General features: G+C 40.6%; 1 protein-coding gene and 1 long non-coding RNA gene across 3 annotated transcripts in view; one reads left to right on the top strand and one right to left on the bottom strand.

The window, feature by feature from the left end:
- Window positions 1-7,121: 7,121 nt before the first annotated feature.
- LOC148004796 (uncharacterized) lies at window positions 7,122-12,404 on the top strand. Its single transcript, XR_015624814.1, has 2 exons — window positions 7,122-11,933; window positions 12,002-12,404. It is a non-coding gene; the product is annotated as an uncharacterized LOC148004796 (long non-coding RNA).
- Mal2 (mal, T-cell differentiation protein 2) overlaps window positions 10,658-21,098 on the bottom strand; it is a 34,543-nt gene continuing 24,102 nt past the window's right edge. Inside the window, 3 exon segments of one of the 2 annotated variants that reach the window (NM_198786.2) lie at window positions 10,658-11,935; window positions 12,003-12,888; window positions 15,028-15,183. In NM_198786.2, coding sequence (NP_942081.2) covers window positions 12,817-12,888; window positions 15,028-15,183 — 228 coding nt within the window. In that variant the 3' untranslated portion in view covers window positions 10,658-11,935; window positions 12,003-12,816. 2 annotated transcript variants of the gene reach the window in all.

Below are 21,098 nucleotides of genomic sequence, written 5' to 3'. Positions count from 1 at the left end.
ACAGCTTGCCTAGGGCTGGCACCACCCACAGTGGGCTGGGCTCTTTTACGTCAATCACAAATCCAGAAACTCCCTCACAATTGTTTTACATGAGTCTCCTAGCTTTTATGAGACTCATTTCTACATTGATCAAAAATGATGGCCATGATATTGAAGACAAAACCTACATAACTCATTGAATATGAAGTCAAGCTTGTGTCAGCCAAGAATCTTCATTCCTGACCAGTGTTCCTGGCACTAGAAGGCACTGTACACTACCAGAAGACTAAGGTAATCTTCAACCCAGCTACAAACCTTTTATATACAATGATGACCTTCCTGAGAAATTTGGAAGTACAATAGAGGCACGAAGTTTGTATGAGTAACTGACCAACATCTGATTGGATTTAAAGCTCATTTCTCAGCACTGCTGGGGTGGCCAAGAACCTGAGACTAGCTAGCTGGACATGGGGTAAAACCGAATGCTACTATTATCCTAAAGAAGTAGTTCTCTTTTGAGGGATGTAACACCTTTGAGAATTACATGTCAGATATTTTACATGTCTGATATTTATATTACAGCTCAACAGTAGCAAAATTATAAAGTAGGAACAAAATAATTTTATTTTTTTACATGAGGAAATGTATGAAAGTGTCACATCATTAGTAAGTTCGAGGACCACTGTCATAGGTTAGAGCATTGATGAGCCATCATCCGAGGCGTCTTCTTTTGTAGTTGAAGGGTACAAATACAGACAGCCACAGACAGACAATGCAAAGGATGAGAGATTTAAAACATTCAGTCTAAAAGGGGACGTCACCATGAAATCCTTCCTCTCAGGTAACAGAAAAACCCAAGGACAAGGAGAAGGAAAGAGGATAAGAGTCTCAGAGGATGAAAAAGAAAGATGGCCATGAAAGAATATTAAGTTTGATGTATGCAGAATTTTTAAATTAGTGACTAGCACATAATGTATGCTATTTTTTATTCTGTAGCCAAAAGAGGGGAATCACTCAGTTGTTCAAAGCTCTGTTTAGTGAAAGAAACAGAATCTCTTTTTGCAATCCCCCTGTATAGCAGACCATAGAATTATAGTAATTTAAAAACATTCTTTGATTTAATTCTTTCCAAGGTTCTCACAGCACAGGAATGCAGATTTGTTTTGTAAAACAGGTAAAATTATTTTTAAGTGTTTTTTCATATAACTGTACCCATTTCTTGGGTATAGTATGTTATTTCAACATATAAATTGAAGGCCTGATAATTGCAAGAGGGGAGTTAGCCCATGTATAAGACAGCCTATCTTTCCCTGTTTTGAAATATATAATTTGTTTTGTTAATTTCAGTCTCCCATTGTGCATGAGAACATCAGGACCCTAATCCTGTCCAGCTGTTATTCTGTACACAGTACCTAACTTCTCCTAATCTTCTCTCTACCCTCTCTGTATCTGGAAAGCCCTGTTTTACTCTCTGAAGTTGATTATTTAAGTGCCTTCAGATCCAGGCTCTAAAAGACAGCTAAAAATGTCAGAACTGATTTGAATTTTATAGATTAATGGGAAATTTTAAGGAAGGCATAATAAAAGTCCCTATGATGGGTAGGGAAAGAAAGCTTCATTATTCAAACTGAAGAGGAAAAAAAACATTCATTCAAAGTAGTCCGGCAATAATTAATACCCTAGCAGCTTCCCTCATCCCTGTTCTACATTTGCTTTCCTTCCTCTACTGTCAATCCAGTGGTTCTGACTACAGAAGACTGTGCACTTGATTATGTCACACGTGACATATCTCAAAATTGAAAAGTAAGAGGAATTTCAGGCCTATCATTTCAGAAAAGGGACCACTGTTAGCCATAGAGTTGTCGTATTAGAATGTCACTTCACTGTACACTGTGGATGTCACTCAAGGGATTATGGGATTGAGCTGGAGTCCACTAGCACAAAGCACAGTTCCTCAGGCTGACCTGGATGCTTAACCTCTGCTGACACATACCACAAGAGTTCTGCAGGGATTATCCTCTTAGTCTCCATGCGCCAGCAGAGCGGACTCTCCTGCCTCCCTAGGCACAATCTCTTGAGGCTTTACAAGTGGATACTGCTCTGTCATAACTGCTCCATTTAAAAAAATTATTGGATATTTTCTTTATCTACATTTCAAATATTATCACTCTTCCCGGTCCTCCCCTACCCCCACCAAATACCCTATCCCACCCCACCCCCACCCCCTGCCTCTATGAGGATATTCCCCTATCCACCCACCCACTCCTTACGGCCCCCTGGCCCTGGCAGTACTCTACACTGGAGCATCAAGCCTTCACATGACCAAGGTCCTCTCCTCCTATTGATGCCCGACAAGGCTATCCTGTGCTACATGTGTGGCTGGAGTCATGGGTTTCTCCATGTGTACTCTTTGGTTGGTGGTTTAGTCTCCAGGAGCTCTTGGGTGTCTCGTTGATTGATATTGTTGTTCTTCCTATGGGGTTGCAAATCCCCTCAGCTACCTCATCCTTTCTCTAACTCCTCCATTGGGGACCCTGTTCTCAGTTCAAAGGTTAGTTGTGAACATCAGCCTCTGTATTTGTTAGGCTCTGGCAGGGCCTCTCAGGAGACAGCTGTATAAGGCTCCTGTCAGCATGCACTTCTTAGCATCTGCAATACTGTCTGGGTTTGGTGTTTGTATATGGGATGGATCCCCATGTGTGGCCATCTCTGGATGGCCTTTCCTTCAGTTTCTGCTCCACACTTTGTCTCTGTATTTTGTCCCCCCTTCTAAGAAGGACTGATGCATCCACACTTTGATCTTCCTTCTTCTTGAGCTTCATGTGGTCTGTAAATTGTATCTTGGGTATTCTGAGATTTTGGGCTAATGTCCATTTATCAGTGAGTGCATATTATGTGTGTTCTTTTGTAACAGGGTTACCTCACTCAGGGTGATATTTTCCAGTTCCATCCATTTGCCTATGAATTTCATAAAGTCATTGTTTTTGACAGCTGAGTAATATTCCATTGTGTAGATGTACCACCTTTTCTGTATCCATTCCTCTGTTGAAGGGCATCTGGGTTCTTTCCAGCTCCTTGCTATTATAAATAGGGCTGCTATGAACACACTTATGCATGTGTCCTTGTTATATGTTGGAACATCATTTCGGTACCTGCTCAGGAGTTAAACAGCTGGGTCTTCAGGTAGTAGTATGTCCAATCTTCTGAGAAACTGCCAGACTGATTTCCAGGGTGGTTGTAGCAACTTACAATCCCAGCAACAATGGAGGAGTGTTCCTCTTTCTCTACATCCTCGCTGGCATCTGCTGTCACCTGAGTTTTTAATCTTAGCCATTCTGACTGATGTGAGGTTGGCTTTACTTTACCTTTGCTCCACTTCCATTGCAGCCACAGTGGAGTAAAGAATGCATCATATCCAGCTCCTGGATGACTGTGTCTGTGTCTATCTGTCTTTATCTCTGTGTCTGTCTGTTTCTCTCTCTCTCTCTCTCTCTCTCACACACACACACACACACACACACACACACACACACACACACAGAGAGAGAGAGAGAGAGAGAGAGAGAGAGAGAGAGAGAGAGAGAGAGATATGCCCACATGTAGAGGGGATTGAATCTCAGAACCTTATGAATATTAGACTGTCACTCCGCTCCTGAGCCACCTAATATTTCCCCTGCCCAATGGCTTCCCTGACAACACAGAAAGAGTCCTTGCAATTGATGAGAATTTCTTTCTATGAGCTTTACCTGAACCCTGCTTCCTTTTTTTTTTAAAGATTTATTTCTTTCTTTCATGTGTGTGAGTACACTGTTGCTGTCTTCAGACACACCAGAAGAGTCGTTGACTTCAGACAGGCCCATTACAGATGGTTGTGAGCCACCATGTAGTTGCTGGGAATTGAACTCAGGACCTCTGGAAGAGCAGTCACTGCTCTTAACCACTGAGTCATCTCTCCAGCCCAGAACCCTATTTCTTTCTTTCTTTTTTTTGTTTTTTCTTTTTTTCTTTATTAACTTGAGTATTTCTTATTTACATTTCGAGTGTTATTCCCTTTCCTGGTTTCCGGGCAAACATCCCCCTAACCCCTCCCCCCTCCCCTTCCTTATGGGTGTTCCCCTCCCCACCCTCCCCCCATTGCCTCCCTCTCCACAACAATCACGTTCACTGGGGGTTCAGTCTTAGCAGGACCCAGGGCTTCCCCTTCCACTGGTGCTCTTACTAGGATATTCATTGCTACCTATGAGGTCAGAGTCCAGGGTCAATCCATGTATAGTCTTTAGGTAGTGGCTTAGTCCCTGGAAGCTCTGGTTGCTTGGCATTGTTGTACATATGGGGTCTCGAGCCCCTTCAAGCTCTTCCAGTTCTTTCTCTGATTCCTTCAACGGGGGTCCTATTCTCAGTTCAGTGCTTTGCTGCTGGCATTCACCTCTGTATTTGCTGTATTCTGGCTGTGTCTCTCAGGAGCGATCTACGTCCGGCTCCTGTCGGTCTGCACTTCTTTACTTCATCCATCTTGTCTAATTGGGTGGCTGTATATGTATGGGCCACATGTGGGGCAGGCTCTGAATGGGTGTTCCTTCAGTCTCTGTTTTAATCTTTGCCTCTCTATTCCCTGCCAAGGGTATTCTTGTTCCCCTTTTAAAGAAGGAGTGAAGCATTCACATTTTGATCATCCGTCTTGAGTTTCATTTGTTCTAGGCATCTAGGGTAATTCAAGCATTTGGGCTAATAGCCACTTATCAATGAGTGTATACCATGTATGTCTTTCTGTGATTGGGTTAGCTCACTCAGGATGATATTTTCCAGTTCCGACCATTTGCCTACGAATTTTATAAAGTCATTGTTTTTGATAACTGAGTAATATTCCATTGTGTAGATGTACCACATTTTCTGTATCCTTTCCTCTGTTGAAGGGCATCTGCAGAACCCTATTTCTTAACCTTACCTCATCCAGTCCTTCCACTCCTGATTCTCTAGACACAAGATGCTTTTCTTGCTGGAGCTTGATCACAGCAGATGATTTCTTAACAGGACCAGGTCATCACCCTCTCATTCAGCTGCAGGATTCCTCTTGTTTATTCAGTATTAGTCTTTCCGTCCCATCAGAGCTTAGAGAAGATTGTAGTTCCCTGCCCCTGCCCATCCTATATTTTACTTATTCTGATTTCCTTTCTTTAGCACTCATGAACATTTACCTCAAAATACACAACAGCCAATTCTCAGACTCCATGGGAATTTGCCCCAGGACACTAGATGGAAACAAATCTTCATATACTTAAGTCTCGACTATAAAATGGTCATATTTGCATATAACCTGTGTACATCTTTCATACACTGTAAATCATCTCAGCCTTACTTATGCATTAAATGCTATGTGAAGAGCTGCTGTGCCACATGGCATAAAATATAATAGCAAGGAGATTTTGCATATGTTTAGTTCAGATGTAATTGATTCTTCTTTAAGTTTCTATCCATGTCAGTTGAGCCTTCAGATATACAGAACCTCAATCTACAGAAGGGTATTTTTGCATATTTTTGTGACTCCTTGCCATTAAGTGGGAGCCCTGTGAGAACAGGCACCTCGTTTTCTTTACATCTAGAACACATATAAGAGTTATAGATACAATAAATATATCTTAAATGAGTGGATGAATGAGAAATCTCTTAAATCTTCTGATTTTTCCCCCCTCACTGGAAAAAAATTCAGAAAAACAGAGTTCCAAATAAATGTCTAAATTTTGCAATTTTTAAAAGCAAGTTTACTCTGTACTCTAGCAATTAATTTACAACAGCTAATAATCTGAGATGAACAACTTTAACAATTTAATTTCCTATTTACTTGAAATGAACAATTGATTTGAATGTAAAGGAGCCAGAAGCAGGGAGAAGATGTCTAGATATTTCAGGATTTGGTGCTTACTATTGTGATGGTTTGTATGCAAGTGGCCCCCATAGGCTCATAGGGAATGACACTTGGAGGTGTGGCCTTGTTGGAGTAGGTGTGACCTTGTGGAGGAAGTGTGTCACTGCAACAAGCTTTGAGGTTTCAAATGAACAAGTCAGGTCCAGGGTCACTCTCTCTTCCTGGTTCCTGTGGATCCCAATATAGAAGTTTCATCTACCCCTCTAGCACTGAGTCTGCCTGCATGGCACAATGCTTCCCGCCATGATGATAATGAACTAAACAGCTGAACTGTAACCTAGCCTCTAATTAAATGTTGTCCTTTATAAGTGTGTGGTCATGGTGTTTCTTCACAGCAATAGGAAGCCTTAGACAAATATTAAGACATCAACTTAGCATATACTGTAAGTAAATATGATTGAGTGAAGATCTAATGAGGAGAGCCATGTATACTAATTTGAAGGAATCCCTCACAATGTCCCTGTACTTTGTTTTAGCTAGATATCTGAATTCATTTTCTGTATTGGAAAGCTAAGTCTGTTCAAGACAACAACAACAAAAAGAAGAAGTAGAGGAGGAGGAGGAGGAAAAGAAGAAGGAGGAGAAGGAGAAGGAGGAGGAGGAGAGGAAGAGGAGGAGGAGGAGGAGGGGAAAAAGCTAGTTAGTTACTAGAAACACAGCAGATTTATATGATCTTTAAATGAAATGGTGTTTCTTTGGTTAATGGTGATTCCACTTAAAAAAAGATTAGATAAAAATTTAAAATTTCAATTGCTTTATTCAGTAAATATGACTATCGTAACAGAGAATAGGGACATGTGAGGGACACCATGGTTATATTTATGAGCATTTTTGTAAGCTCACCTGTAATATAGAGGGTTCCAATTTAGTAATTTTCCTTAAAAAAATGTAACCACTGTTGCCAAATGCTAGATCACTTCTGCTGAGGCTTGAACTGCATTTCCTGATGGCTATATGTGTTGACATCTAGTCATGTCCTTGCTGGCTGGTCATTCTTGGCTCTGCTTTGGACTTGTTTCATAAAGTGCTTTGACAAATTTTAATTTGGGTTGTCTGAGTTACAAAAATGCTTTATATATTCTGTATATATTCCTTTAAGAAGGATAATTTTTCCCCATTCTGTAAGTTACCATATCACATCCTTATAGTGCCGTCCCACATACAACCTTTTTCTTGTTTGTCTGCTTTATCTTAAAGTTTATTTTATCCATTTCTTTTTGCTATTGTTGTTGTTGCTTTTGTTGTCTTTTCAATGTTACACATGAGAATCTGAGGCATTTGCAAGGTCACAAGTATATTCCTCTTTTGTTCCCCTGAGTTTTATCTTATGCACCATTTGTGAAAGAAGAATGTCCTACAGTGAGAATACATACATTTGCAAGACAGTGGGCTTCTAAAAGGTATCACTTGAAAGGACGTCAGACTCAACTCAGCAGTCAACCAAGGTGACATCCCCATGAATTTGTCATCATCACATCACATGATGTACCTTCCAGAAGCAGCTGCTTGAGTATTGGGGTGATCTGGTAAAGGCATAAGGCACCAATACAGACTCTAAAGTTCAAGTGATGTTTCTGGTTGTCATATACCTATGGAATTGGAGATTTCTATAAGACACCAACTTTCCAAATGAAGAACACACAGGTTGGGAAAAAAAGAGAGATGGAAATAGAGGTCACTCCATCTGCTCATACTACCAGTGACTTACCATGGACTTGGTGCTTTCGGTCCTTGATATTTTGGGTTCTTTCTTCTTGGGGATCAAAATAATGATTCATTCACGAGCTGTGAGTGATGGTGAAGCATTCTAGACTCTTAGGAATTAATGCATACAATGGCATTTGCTCTTTTTGCGGGTAGTCAGTACGTACTGATAAAGAGGACAGCTGTAAATATATACATATTCAATGGCCCCATGTGCAAAACTTGTCAGAGATTAAGACCCCTCAAGAAGACAGGTTGCAAGCATACACCAGATGCTGCACAAAGGCTTGTAGAGAAAGGTGAGTGATAGCAAATTCAGAATTGATTACTGAGAGGGAGGGAGATGGTGAAAAGTACTTGTGGTTCCCCAACCATCCCCAATGATATGGCTCCATTTATCTACTAATGTCTTTTTAAGTAACTTCCTCCTGAGAAGAGTCTCACAGAGGAATGGCTTCAAAGGTATGGAGAGGTAAGTTTATTGGGTAGAAGGAACAAAAAGCAGAAGATAGGATGTGTGCTCTTAGACTCGTACACAGAGGCCACATTCAGTCTGACAACTTCTAACTACAGGTGCCTATGAAATCTTTGTTAGGGTTTGAGCCAATGAGCTGAGGCTACACACTTTTTGAGCAAGCCATCACCAATGAGAGCTCATGATGATGGGGACAGGGCTTGCCATGTTTAAGTACTTGAGACTTTTCTGTGGTCTATCTAATGCTGGAGTTCATGATTAGCTCAAGAAGACTTTCTCAGGAGAGCTCAGGCTGAGGATCTTCCTACCTGAGGATCTGCACTCACAAGAGCTATCTGTGTGTGGGGAACAGGACACCTTCTTATATTCATTCTTAGTCATTACCTCCAAAATCAACTCCAACCTAGTTCCTCTTTCCCAGGGACCTGCTCAGAGACTTACAGGATTACTAGTGGGTCATATGGGAGGTACAAATAGGTAATGGTTAAAAGAAGTATTTTTCTCTTCTTAAATGTGTCTCATATTTATAACCAAAAAGTTATGCCCATGCTATGTGAGAAATTTTTAAATTGTCACAGATAACCCTTGAGGCAAAGATACACAACAAAAAGTAAAATATATTGCATTAGGAAAGAGCATGGACTCATGCTTCCACAAAGAAAGAATGGGGCAACTATCATCTCTTTTGGAAAACCAAAGAACAGGGTTCATGATAACAGTTAACACCTAGGACCACCAATCCCCAGGTTACACACTTCAATTCATTTTCTTCTCCACAGCAAACCATCAAACAAATATATGATGTCAATCCACTTTCCATGACTTGATGTTGGACATCACACATTAGAAAGGTTTGTCGAGGAGAAAATTTCCTAAACAGAACACCAATGGCTTATGCTCTAAGATCAACAATCAACAGATGGGACCTCATAATATTGCAACGCTTCTGCAAGGCAAAGGACTCTATCAATAGGACAAAACAGCAACCAACAGATTGAGAAAAGATCTTTACCAGTCCTACATCTGATAGAGGGCTAATATCCAGTATATACAAAGAACTCAAGAAGGTAGACTCCAGAGGGCCAAATAACCCTATTAATAATGGGGTACAGAGCTAAACAAAGAATTCTCAACTGAGGAACACCAAATGGCTGAGAAACACCTAAAGACATGTTCAAGTGCTTGTTGACAGGAGCTTGATATAGCTGTCTTCTGAGAGACTCTGCCAGAGCCTGACTGAGAATGGGATCCCCAATGGAGGAGTTAGAGAAAGGACTGAAGGAGCTGAAGCGACTTGCAACCCATGGGAAGAAGAACAATATCAACCAACTAGACCTCCCAGAGCTCCCAAAGGACTAAACCACCAACCAAAGAGTATACATGGAGGGATCCATGGCTCCAGGTACATATGTAGCAGAGGATGGCCTTGTTGTGCATCAGTGGGAGAAGAGGCCCTTGGTCTTGTGAAGGCTCGATGCCCCTGTGTAGAGGAATGTTGGCGCTAGGAGGCGGGAGAGAGTGGGTGGGCGGATGGGAGTTCTGGAGGGGAAACTGGGAAAGGGGATAACATTTAAAATGTAAATAAATAAAATATATAATTAAAAAAAGAAAGGTCTATTGAGATCAGTTTTAGGAATTGCTATGCAATTGGGCCAACTATTGGAAAATAGCTGACTCAGGATGAAGTATGAAGTTCATTGAAGTGTCTCCCGGCTCCTTTAACCTATTCCCTTCCATACCAAGATGAACAGACTAAAGAATAAGGCAGTCAAGAACTCATGGGTCTGTCCAGACTATAGCTGCCCAATAGTGCCCTCTTCATGCAGGCTTGGCCTGGATTCCTTCTCATTCTTTGAGATAAGGTTTTACACATTCCAGGCTAGCCTTGAACTCACTATGTAGCCAGTGATGACCTGAAGCTTCTGATACTTCTGCCTCCAATTCTTGGGTGGAGGGATTACAGGCATCTTTTGTGATTCTGGGTATCAAAACCAGAGCTGTATATTGGAGACAAGACTCCAACCACTCTCCTCCTAGGTTGGCCTATACTAGTTTAATGAAAATCAGGGGTCTCGTTTAGGACAAAGAACAGTCTAAGACAAGACATGACTATGTGATTAAACATTCTCTTGAATACTTTTTTTTGGGGGGGAAGGAAGTAAAAATCTGGGAGAATGCAGGCTTACAGAGAAATCGAGACAGATGCTCTGAAGCCTACTTTCTCATGGTAAATGGAGGGCTCTGGCTGTCCTCCAAGGTGTTTTTGTCCCTTAATCTTTAAAATAAGGTAATGGTATCCAGGCCTTCCAGTAGTTCTAGTGAGTTGTAGGGAGACAATATTTTTTAAAATGCATTAAATGCCACCTGGCGTACACAGCACATGGACCAGATACTTTTAAAATAAAGTGGAGTGCACGTCTCGCTTTGATTTCCCTCTCCATCTCCAGATTTTACCTTGATTTACTGACATTTTCTGAGAGATCCCATTTAAACAGAACTATAAAAAACAAAGCCCACTCATGGGCCTGGAATTTCATTCTGATTCCTACTAAAAAAAAAAAGAGTGACCCAAAAGGTTATCAAATGAATACTTTATTAGAGTTGTAACACTTATAAAATAAATTTATCAGATTTTAAGACCAACCAACACTTTTTCATTTTTATAGCTAAGATACATAACGAGAATCTTAAACGCCATCATCTCTGTTCAAGTGCTTTGTCATTCAGCTCACAAATGTAGAATGTAGTTCATCTCCAGTTCTAAGTATTCACAGTCAGTCAGCTTTGGGCTTGGTCCTTGCTAATCTAGTAGCAATCCATTTATAGAAGTCCCACCAATACATCTGAATGAATTAATTAGTTAATACCACACTGAACATGGCCTGTTACACCTTGGGAAAAATAAAACCTCCACTAAATTCTAGTGTACTACACTTTAGTGATTCCAAGTACAATGTACAATGTATCTTTATGGCACATTTGTGACTTCATAGTATTCATAATACAGGTTTCAGGTGTGTGGTCTGGAGCTGGAAAAATATGAAGGAAGTCAGGCATTTTAGAAGAGATAAGACATGAGTGTAAGGCCATAAGACTGGTTTCATCACGCAACATATAGAAATATATCTCTTCTTCAGCTGTGTTACAAACTGAGCTTCTAGTTGGTTCTTCTTCTGGAGGAGTATTAGATAAACAGCACTTGATCACTGGGCATTGGTTATGTTATTCATTCATGTTTTTCACTGTGTTCCAGGGAGTCCAATACCCCAACCATGCATGGCACTCTTAGGTGATGGGTCAGCTAGAAAGCAATTGTCAAGCCTCCATTTCCAGAGGCAGCCCTGTTAAAACAATAGGGACGTCCCCTGTCTGAGAATGCTGTAGGAACTGTGGCCAGTCGTGTTATATTGCCAAGCCCATGACACATATAGGTGGACTAGGATTGTGTCCTATTCAGCTAGATCTCGTTTTTGTGTTAGCTGTTCTGCTAAATTTCCTTTGCCTGTTTGACACAATGTAAAAACAACATAGATATCTGGGATATTATCAAAGCATGTAAGAATCTATAGCTTTATGTTATAGCTGATGTTACTCAAATTTAGTTCAGATAGCAATGCAAAAACAATCAGAAGTTAAAAGTTCAACTCTTCAGAGAGCTATCTGGAAAAGCTTTACACACATAAATATTTATATGTTCATGCACAGGGCAAACAACCACAGTCTATGGCATAAATAAACCAATGTTAGACATCAGTAGCAAGATACTAGATCCAGTAGTGATTAATTGCCTCTGGGGATCATGTTTTAAGCACTCTCGTGTGAGTGCCTTGCTGAGCTGTTAGGAAATCATTAGTCGGGCTGGAGAGATGGCTCAGCCGTTAAAGGCTAGGCTCACAACCAAAAATATAGGAAATCATTAGTTTGGAGTTTATTTCCTACCTTATTTTGCTATACATCCAAGGCTCTGCCGGGGTTAGCTTGAGAAACTATATGCCCTTCCAAGGGTAATATTTGACTATTACACAAAGGCAATGTGATTGTTGCATAACAAAACAAAATATGTTACGTGGCTTTTCTAGTGAGGTTGATAAACTTTCATGATTGGTTCAGTAGAATGCAAAACACCTAAGGTTTTTATGGCAGTAGTTGATAAAGTTGTGGTCTGCAGACCATCCAGTTTCGATCCCTTTTTGTAAATAAAGCTTTATTAGGATAGACATTTATTTACATGTTATCTGCAGCTGCTTTTGTTACCACAGGATGGAACAACTGCCCCAGAAGCTATAATAAGGCTTATTAAAGCCTATGCAGGTGCTGCCTGGTCTTTTGGTTAAAAAAAAAGTGTATCATTTCCTGTTTTACATTAAAGATAGAATTAAATGAGAAGTCTGCTTGAGATGTTTTAGTTTTTACTATTATTAAGGTTTGGGTGACTTAACCAAAATCATAAAAAAAAAGGAATACTATTGTTTTGTGAACAGTGTCTGTATATTTTAAGAATATACAAGGGAAATGTATTTAAAAAGAAAAGAGATGAAAAAACAAAAGTATACTTTTCTAACATTAGAACAAAATGAAAATCCCGCCCATGTAACAAACTTGGTTTCACTGAGGTTCTCTCTGTACTAAGCAAATGATGTTTGGAATGTTACATTGGGACAAATGGTGCCCAAGTGATCAGACATGTAAAGCAGACAAATGAAACTAGCACACAACTGTCGGTTTCCAAGGAGTGTTACGGTCGCCATCTTCGCAAAGCCAGACACAAACTGCAACCATAACAAGCCGTGGTCATAAAGGCGAAAACCTATGAAAAGGAGAGAGATGCTGTCATCAGATTCACAACATGGACTTTTAGAAGTTGCATCCTGAGAGACCAAACACTCGCCAACTGACCTGTAGATACTTCAACACAGGACAATATTTTAGAGCAATCTGTGTTTCAGTGACTTTGTTTCATTGCCTCACAGCACTGGCCCTCCCTTTGTACACTATAGCTCTTAACTTTGAAATCTACAGGCAGCCTTACGGTCACCATTTGCTCAATGTCAGGCTCGCTTGTTAAGTATTTATGAAACCCCAGGCAGTGTATTAAAAAATTCAGTCTGAGTTATCTCATCATCCAATAGTTTCATAGATAAGAAGACAGTAACTATCAGACCCTAAGGACACATCAAATCACTTCTGTCATTTTTTTTAGAACTCAGTAGACAAACCCCATAGGAATCAGTTTTGAGTTCTACTCCTTCTCAAGTGGGAGACAGTTGTTGCAGCCTAAGTCCTGCTTGGAGCTTTTTTCTTGGTGTCATGGTGGATGTCACTAACCCCAACTGTGCATACATCACTGTGTTTGGTGCAGATAAGCACATAGTCCCCATTGTCCTCACATGACATTCAGGGGCTTGTGAGACAAAGAAAAGATTACAGGCCAATTCAAAATGACAAAATGTGACTATCTATGGCAGAGATTCCTTTGTTTGTTTGTTTGTTTCTTTGATTTTGAAGACAGGTTTTTTTTTTGCTTGGTCCTAGCTGTCTTGGAATTCATTTGATAGAGCAGGCTGGTTTCAAACTCAGGGATCCACCCGCCTTTGCATCCCAAGTGCTGGGATTAAAGGTATGTGTCACTACCGCCTGGTGTGTGGCAAGGGCAGAGAATCCTAACCAGGAGACTGTAGACTGAGAAGGGAACACAGATCCATCCACAGACATTTGTCACAGTTTAATCAACCCTTCCCATTTCGCCTGTTTTCGTAATATACTTTTAATATGGACAATGTCCTCTGGGTGAGAATAATTGTTTTGGGAATCTATCAATAGTGAGAAGGAATTACCCTCATTTTCAACTATACTGAGTGAAAAAGAAAAGCAGAAGATTTAACTCAATGTGACACATGAATGGCTGATCAACTTTAGCTACTGAAAACTCACGACCTGGAGTTCTGACTGGACTGGAGAGGGTGTAAAGAACGGAATGCCATGAAAGACTCGAAGCACTGGTCTACACATGGAGCTGGCGTCCCTCTGGCAGAGGGTCAAAGAGACAGAATTTCAGAAGAGGCACATCTAGAAAAGAACCGTCTAGAAAATTCTAAAAGTTGGGACCCTTTAGGGGTTAAAGGCTAAAGAGGATAAGACAATAGGTTCACTAAATAGGAACTATTAAATATCAGTCAAGATACTATTAAATATCAGTCAAGATACTTCATTTCAGAAAGTAGTTACAATCTGTGGTCGTTTTCAAAATTATCCAGGAAGTCTGTGACCATCCTGGTCTACCAAGTGAGTTTCAGGACATCCAGGCTGTTAAACAGCGAAAGCCTGTCTTGAACCACCCTCCCCTCCAAAATTATCCATGAAAACAAAATTATCCATGAATCTTTGCATTATTTAATACAAAATGACAGGTTCACTATATTGTATGAATGAAAGTGGATTCATGTTTTAAAATCCCCACAGAAGGCTTACTCCTACATCTTATCTGTTAAAATAACTGCTGAATTTGCCTTCCCACTCACCAGCACTGACCCCAACAATAAGAAATGAAGCTTATTCATGTCAGCCCCACCCTGAGAAAACACCCTTCTACTTGACCAGTCCATAGTGCATAGTGGATATAGTCCCAATTGAAAATGGACACAAGGTTGAAAAGAGCAAAGTCCCCCTTCAGGTCTGAAAATTTAGAAAGAAAGAACACTACAGTGGATTCTCCTTACAAAATCAAATGCTCTAGACTGGTTGCCTTCCCAGATAATGCCAACAGCTTTGAGCTACAGTTGAGTTGCCCACAATGGGAGTGATGGGAAGACTTTGCTCACACTGAACAGATAAACAACTAATACACATTTGATTCTAAAGGCTACCATTATAAGACTGCTGCTGCCTGAGGAGTCTCCTGGATGCTGGAGACCATGGAAGGACGATGCTTTCCTCACGGAGCACTTACTGTGGCAGCCACGTTGATGTTGTACTGGTTATCGTTCAGTAGCGGCTTCACAACCATCGTAGTGTTGCATTGCAGGTCATGCAGGGAGGTGGCCGCTGCTTCCAATAAAAAGGCGCCGAAGTAGAAGACAAAGACTACGAAATGGTAGGCAAAATCCTGAAAGAGTAGAGGAGAGGAATTTAGAGGTAATAACTGTAAGATGCTTTCCTGCTCTTTATTTTAAATGAAACTTTAGACAGGGAAGCTCAGACCATTTAATCAAATGGTCTTAAGTATATCCATTGTTTATTTTGAATGCTTTAGCAAAGTTAGACCATTAGAATCAATATAAGCCCATGCTTAACTGCAGAGGGATAGCAACTGTTAGCTGCTGGGAGAAGGAGTGATAAGTTGACCACTTTCCAGTGGAAGGCCACAGGTTCAAAAACATTTGGGAGCACAAATTGGACTTAAAGCACATTTTTAAAAGAGGTGATACAGAACTCCATGCCTTGGGTGAATATGATCAAAACATGTTGTACGAGCAGCTCTGAAATCTCAAAGAACTAATCAAAAATATCAGTGAATCTATTTTACTTGCTACAATAGTAAATTTTCTCATATATTGAATTTTCTAATAGAATATAATATCAATTTAGATTAATACACAGAGATATTCACATTAATTACAATAAGATAAAAGGTCTTATTAAACTGCCTGAGGATCCAGCTATACTTCTCTTGGGCATATACCCAAAAGATGCCCCAACATATAAAAAAGACACGTGCTCCACTATGTTCATCACAGCCTTATTTATAATAGCCAGAAGCTGGAAAGAACCCAGATGCCCTTCAACAGAGGAATTGATACAGAAAATGTGGTACATCTACACAATGGAATATTACTCAGTTATCAAAAACAATGACTTTATGAAATTCGTAGGCAAATGGTTGGAACTGGAAAATATCATCCTGAGTGAGCTAACCCAATCACAGAAAGACACACACGGTATGCACTCACTGATAAGTGGCTATTAGCCCAAATGCTTGAATTACCCTAGATGCCTAGAACAAATGAAACTCAAGACGGATGATCAAAATGTGAATGCTTCACTCCTTCTTTAAAAGGGGAACAAGAATACCCTTGGCAGGGAATAGAGAGGCAAAGATTAAAACAGAGACTGACGGAACACCTTCAGAGCCTGCCTCACATGTGGCCCATACATATACAGCCACCCAATTAGACAAGATGGATGAAGTAAAGAAGTGCAGACCGACAGGAGCCGGATGTAGATCTGTCCTGAGAGACACAGCCAGAATACAGCAAATACAGAGGCGAATGCCAGCAGCAAAGCACTGAACTGAGAATAGGACCCCCGTTGAAGGAATCAGAGAAAGAACTGGAAGACCTTGAAGGGGCTCGAGACCCCATATGTACAACAATACCAAGCAACCAGAGTTTCCAGGGACTAAGCCACTACCTAAAGACTATACATGGACTGACCTTGGACTCTGACCTCATAGGTAGCAATGAATATCCTAGTAAGAGCACCAGTGGAAGGGGAAGCCCTGGGTCCTGCTAAGACTGAACCCCCAGTGAACTAGACTGTGGGGGGGAGGGTGGCAATGGGGGGAGGGTGGGGAGGGGAACACCCATAAGGAAGGGGAGGGGGGAGGGGATGTTTGCCCGGAAGCCGGGAAAGGGAATAACACTTGAAATGTATATAAGAAATACTCAAGTTAATAAAACAAAAGTAAAAAAAAAAGTAAAAAAAAAGTAAAAAAAAGATAAAAGGTCTTTAAATTAAATTTAAAATTAAAGTGCCATCTTTAAAGTTCAAGTAAAATTATATTAATTTCATACACTTAATAAATATTTTATTATTTGTTATTGAAATTATAATTATATACTATTCTATATTCTTCAAGATACAGAGTTAGTGATAGAATTCAATGGCATATAGCCTTATATTTCATTAAAAGCAAGGAATATATACTACTGCAAACAATTTTAAGTTATTTTGTGCAGGACTGGAATTAATATGAAGCATAACCTTTCACAATCCAGTTCTACTTGAAATACATCATCTACATATTCTATATTTATAGCTGCCACATTCCAGCATTGTCATCTCACACACTCACCCTTTAAACGGTGAGAACTCTCAAAGCCTACTCAGCAATATTCCAGAATAATTGTCATTAACTAGAGTGTGTGCTATAGAGCCTGCGAAGGGACTATTTCTTGCTGAGTTATTGAAATGCTTTGGCCAATACCTTCCAAATCTTCGCTCCCCAACAGCTTTCACAGCCATCACTTTACTCTCTATTTCTCTGAGTTCAATTTTTTCACTTTATACCCATTAGTGATGTCATGATGAACATCATTTGGTGCCTGGCTTATTCATTTTACGGATCCTCCATGTCCACCTGTCTTCTTGAGAATACCAGGATTGTCTTCAATTCTAAACAGGCAAATAGCTTTGTGTATATACGATATGTTTTATTTACCTATCAATGACTAGTGAAAACTTAAGCTGATTCCATAGTTGGTTACTATGAACAGTCCTGCAAGGAAAATGTGGGCACAGACAGACTGACTTCATTGCCTTTAGATATACATATAGGAAGATTCATGGATCGTATGGGCATTCTATTGCTAGGTTTTGGAGAAAATTCCATAGTAACAGTGCTAATTTGCATGTTTGAAAGCTCTCTTCAAAGTCTACCCTTCACCTCTCAAATTATATTACTAACAAAATTGCAAAAGGGAATGTTGTACTGTCTTTGTAAATGTCCACTCAACAGCACTGACCATAGAATTGTTCTTGTTATGCCTAGAATGCTAAGTTAAATTTAACCAGGGGGAGATACATAAAGTATCAATGGAAAAATGTTTTCTATGAAATACCTGTCATTGTGAAGTGATCCACATAGCATACATACTGACCATACATCTAACCCATACCCAGTGCTCAGACACATGTGGCCATGCGGCTACTCAATAAATTTTCATGGGCAAAGGTTAGTGGGCTCATGAATTAAGTGTATCTTACTGGGTTATTAATTATTAATAGCTGTAAAATTGAGGTACATTGAGATTGACTATTAGTCACTCACTCTCGAGAATGTTTAGTTTTTATCCTAAATAGCCAAGCTGGGAGCTACGACAATAGTTCAGAAAATAAAGTCCTTAACATGCAAACACAGGACCTATCCTGACATGTTAGAAAGCCCGGAATGGCGACATACATTTGTCATCTCAGTATTGAGGAGGTGGGGACAGACAACAGATCCCTGAGGCTTGATAAACCGCTAGTCTGGTTGAGTTCCAGATCCCAGAGGGGGATTCTGTGGAGGTCTGGTCTGTTACTATGTACTGCAATGCTAAAAACCTGACCCCCAAGGTCTGCTTGCTCCCAGGAACGAGGTGTAAATCCATTGGTTGAATAAAGATGCCTACAGCTTTTAGATGGGCAGAAGAGAGGCAGGTGGGGTTTTGGTTCCGAGGGCTGGGGGTCTGAGGCAGAGACCACAAGGAGAGAAGAGAGAGGTGAAGGGAGGAGAAGATGCCATGGGGTAGGTGAATCATGAGTACATGGTCATGAGGGCTGGCCAATTGGAGTAAAACACTTTAGGCACAACATGGCATGCTATATTGTGGGGTTATTGATAGTGAAGTAGACAAATAGCTCAGAGGGTTGATATCTGCCCAGCTCTAGTGGTCTTGGGGCTTATTATAAATATAAGGTTTTGTGTCTTTTAGTTGGGAACTGCACGATCAAAGGTGGAACAGAGTTCATTTTTACAACAACAGGATTCTGTCTCAAAAAGAAAGATAGATGGCCCCTAAGAAAAAGCAATACCCAAGACACATGCATACACATGAACACACATACATAGCCATCCATATACCTCTGACACCTTTCACACAGAAAGGCAAAGATACAGTTTAGTAACATGACTTGCAACTGTTAGGTAATTTCCTGCTTATTCTTTGCATGACTCCATACCATCAGCTTTTGTGACGTGATTTTGGTTCTTATGGTACTTTCTTTCTGGGGTTTCAATAGATGTGGGATATGCTTAAGTATCTGAAACCAAGTCACATTCTCCTTGGGTGGCTCTCAGGGAGTCACAGTATATTTGGCCGAACCTAGTCACTGTGCACAACACAGAATCTCGATGGTGTTGTGGATGGTGTTGTATTCTCTCATATATTATATCCTGACTGCAGACCCCCTTTTTCCTCCCCTCTCAGTCCTGCCTCTCACCCTTCCTTCCCATCCACTCCTCCTTTATTTCCCCCCAGAAAAGGGCAGGCCTCCCAAGGATATCAAGCAAACATGGCATATCAGGTGGCAGTAAGATTAGGCACCTCCCCTTACATCAAGACTGGATGAGACACCTCAGTAGAAGCATGAAGTCCCCAAAGGATCAGAATCAGCCACCCATTCCTTCTGTTAGGAGTCCCACAAAAACACTACACAACTATAACATATATGCAGAGGGCTAGGTTAGACCCATGCAGGTTCCCTGATAGTTCAGTCTCAGTGAGTCCCTATTAGTCCAGGTTTGTTGATTCTGTGGATTTTCATGTGTCCTCAACCCCATTGGCTCCTACAATCTTTCCTTCCCTTCTCTGCAGAATAAACTAGGTTGTGCCTTGTGGTTAGCTGTGGGTATCTCTCTACATTTGTTCCATGAGTTGCTGGATGGAGGCCTCTGCAAAATCTCCTTTTCTAAATCTTTCTCAGAGCCTGTTACTTAGTAGCTTTGAGATTACTTAACTTTTTTTGTTGTTTTCAATTTTTGACCACTAAGTAGTTTTAGATAAGTTATTAACTGCATGATGATTCCTTTGGTGCCTTTGCAGAAACATTTTGAAAGCCTCTCACAGGCCTGTGCATCCTGACCACTAGAGAGCTACACACCATCTGACCACTCTGTCTTACTCTAAGGCCTAATGTACACAGGAGTCACACAAAATATCTTCTGCTAGGTTCACTCATGGTTTGGAACACTTGAACTAGATTGGAGGTTCTCAAACACTGGAACAAAACAGAGCCATCTAAAGAACTTAAGCAGAGACAAATGAGCATCACCATGGAGTTTTGGACTCAGCAGTCTGGATAGGGTTGGCTGAGGCTATGCATTTCTGACAGGCAACTGGGTGATGCCAATGCTTTGCTTGGGGGCTATGTTTCAAACCACCATCCTTGACCGTTCTTCATTAAGGTAGGCCTCTTCCCATTCTGAGTCTCATTTGCATGCTCGGTCTCCTTACCAATCCTGCTAGCACTCGCACACCTCAGAGCCTTCCTTGCCTCTTCTCACTTTTATCAAGCAGCCTCAACCTCAAACATTGCTTGGAATTTTTTCCAACCCACATGGCTATTTTAAAAATTCCAGTCTTGAGAAAAGTGCTCCGCTCTTTTGTTCAGGGATGACTATTCACTAAATAGCTTGAGGAGAAGGGAGAGAGAGGGAGAAGAAGGAAAGGAAAGGAAAGGAAAGGAAAATACCTGTACACTTATGGAAAATCCTGGCTCCATTGCAGCCTGGAAAAGGGAAGACACCCACTAAAACCTGAATTTTACTATTGGTGGCATACAGCATAATCCCAGCACCTAGGAGTCTGAACAGGGAGGCTCACCAGTTTGGGCTACAGTCTGGTTTACATATATGTAGCAAGACAGTCTCAAAGGAAAAAATAGAAGTGTTCAGGTCAAAGTGGCATAGAATGTAGCCAGGCCATTTAAATTATTAAGTGATATTCATAGCAGGAATCTAATTAAATGTATGCCTGCTAGACTTTTGTAAAATAAAGTGGGGTTTGTTTAATTGTTTATGATGCAAACCTTTCTCTTAAAAATATGCTTCCTTAGCATATTTCCTCTAATTTCTCCTAACACAATTTCTTCTTCAAAGTTACACCTAAGTAGTATGGGCAGGGAGAAAGCCCCTAATCCTCCGTTATATCAAAATCAAAATTGGCTTCTTATCAGGGCAGACTTGTGATCCTAACCACTTGGGAGGTTGAGACAAAAGCAAGTTCAATGGCAGCCTGGGAAAGAAAGACCCTGCCTCGA

This window comes from Rattus norvegicus, chromosome 7 (assembly GCF_021556685.1).
Source record: "Rattus norvegicus strain SHRSP/BbbUtx chromosome 7, alternate assembly SHRSP_T2T, whole genome shotgun sequence".
Taxonomy (NCBI): Eukaryota; Metazoa; Chordata; class Mammalia; order Rodentia; family Muridae; genus Rattus; species Rattus norvegicus.
Note: the sequence above shows the minus strand (reverse complement) of the source record. Positions and strands in the feature narration are given on the sequence as shown.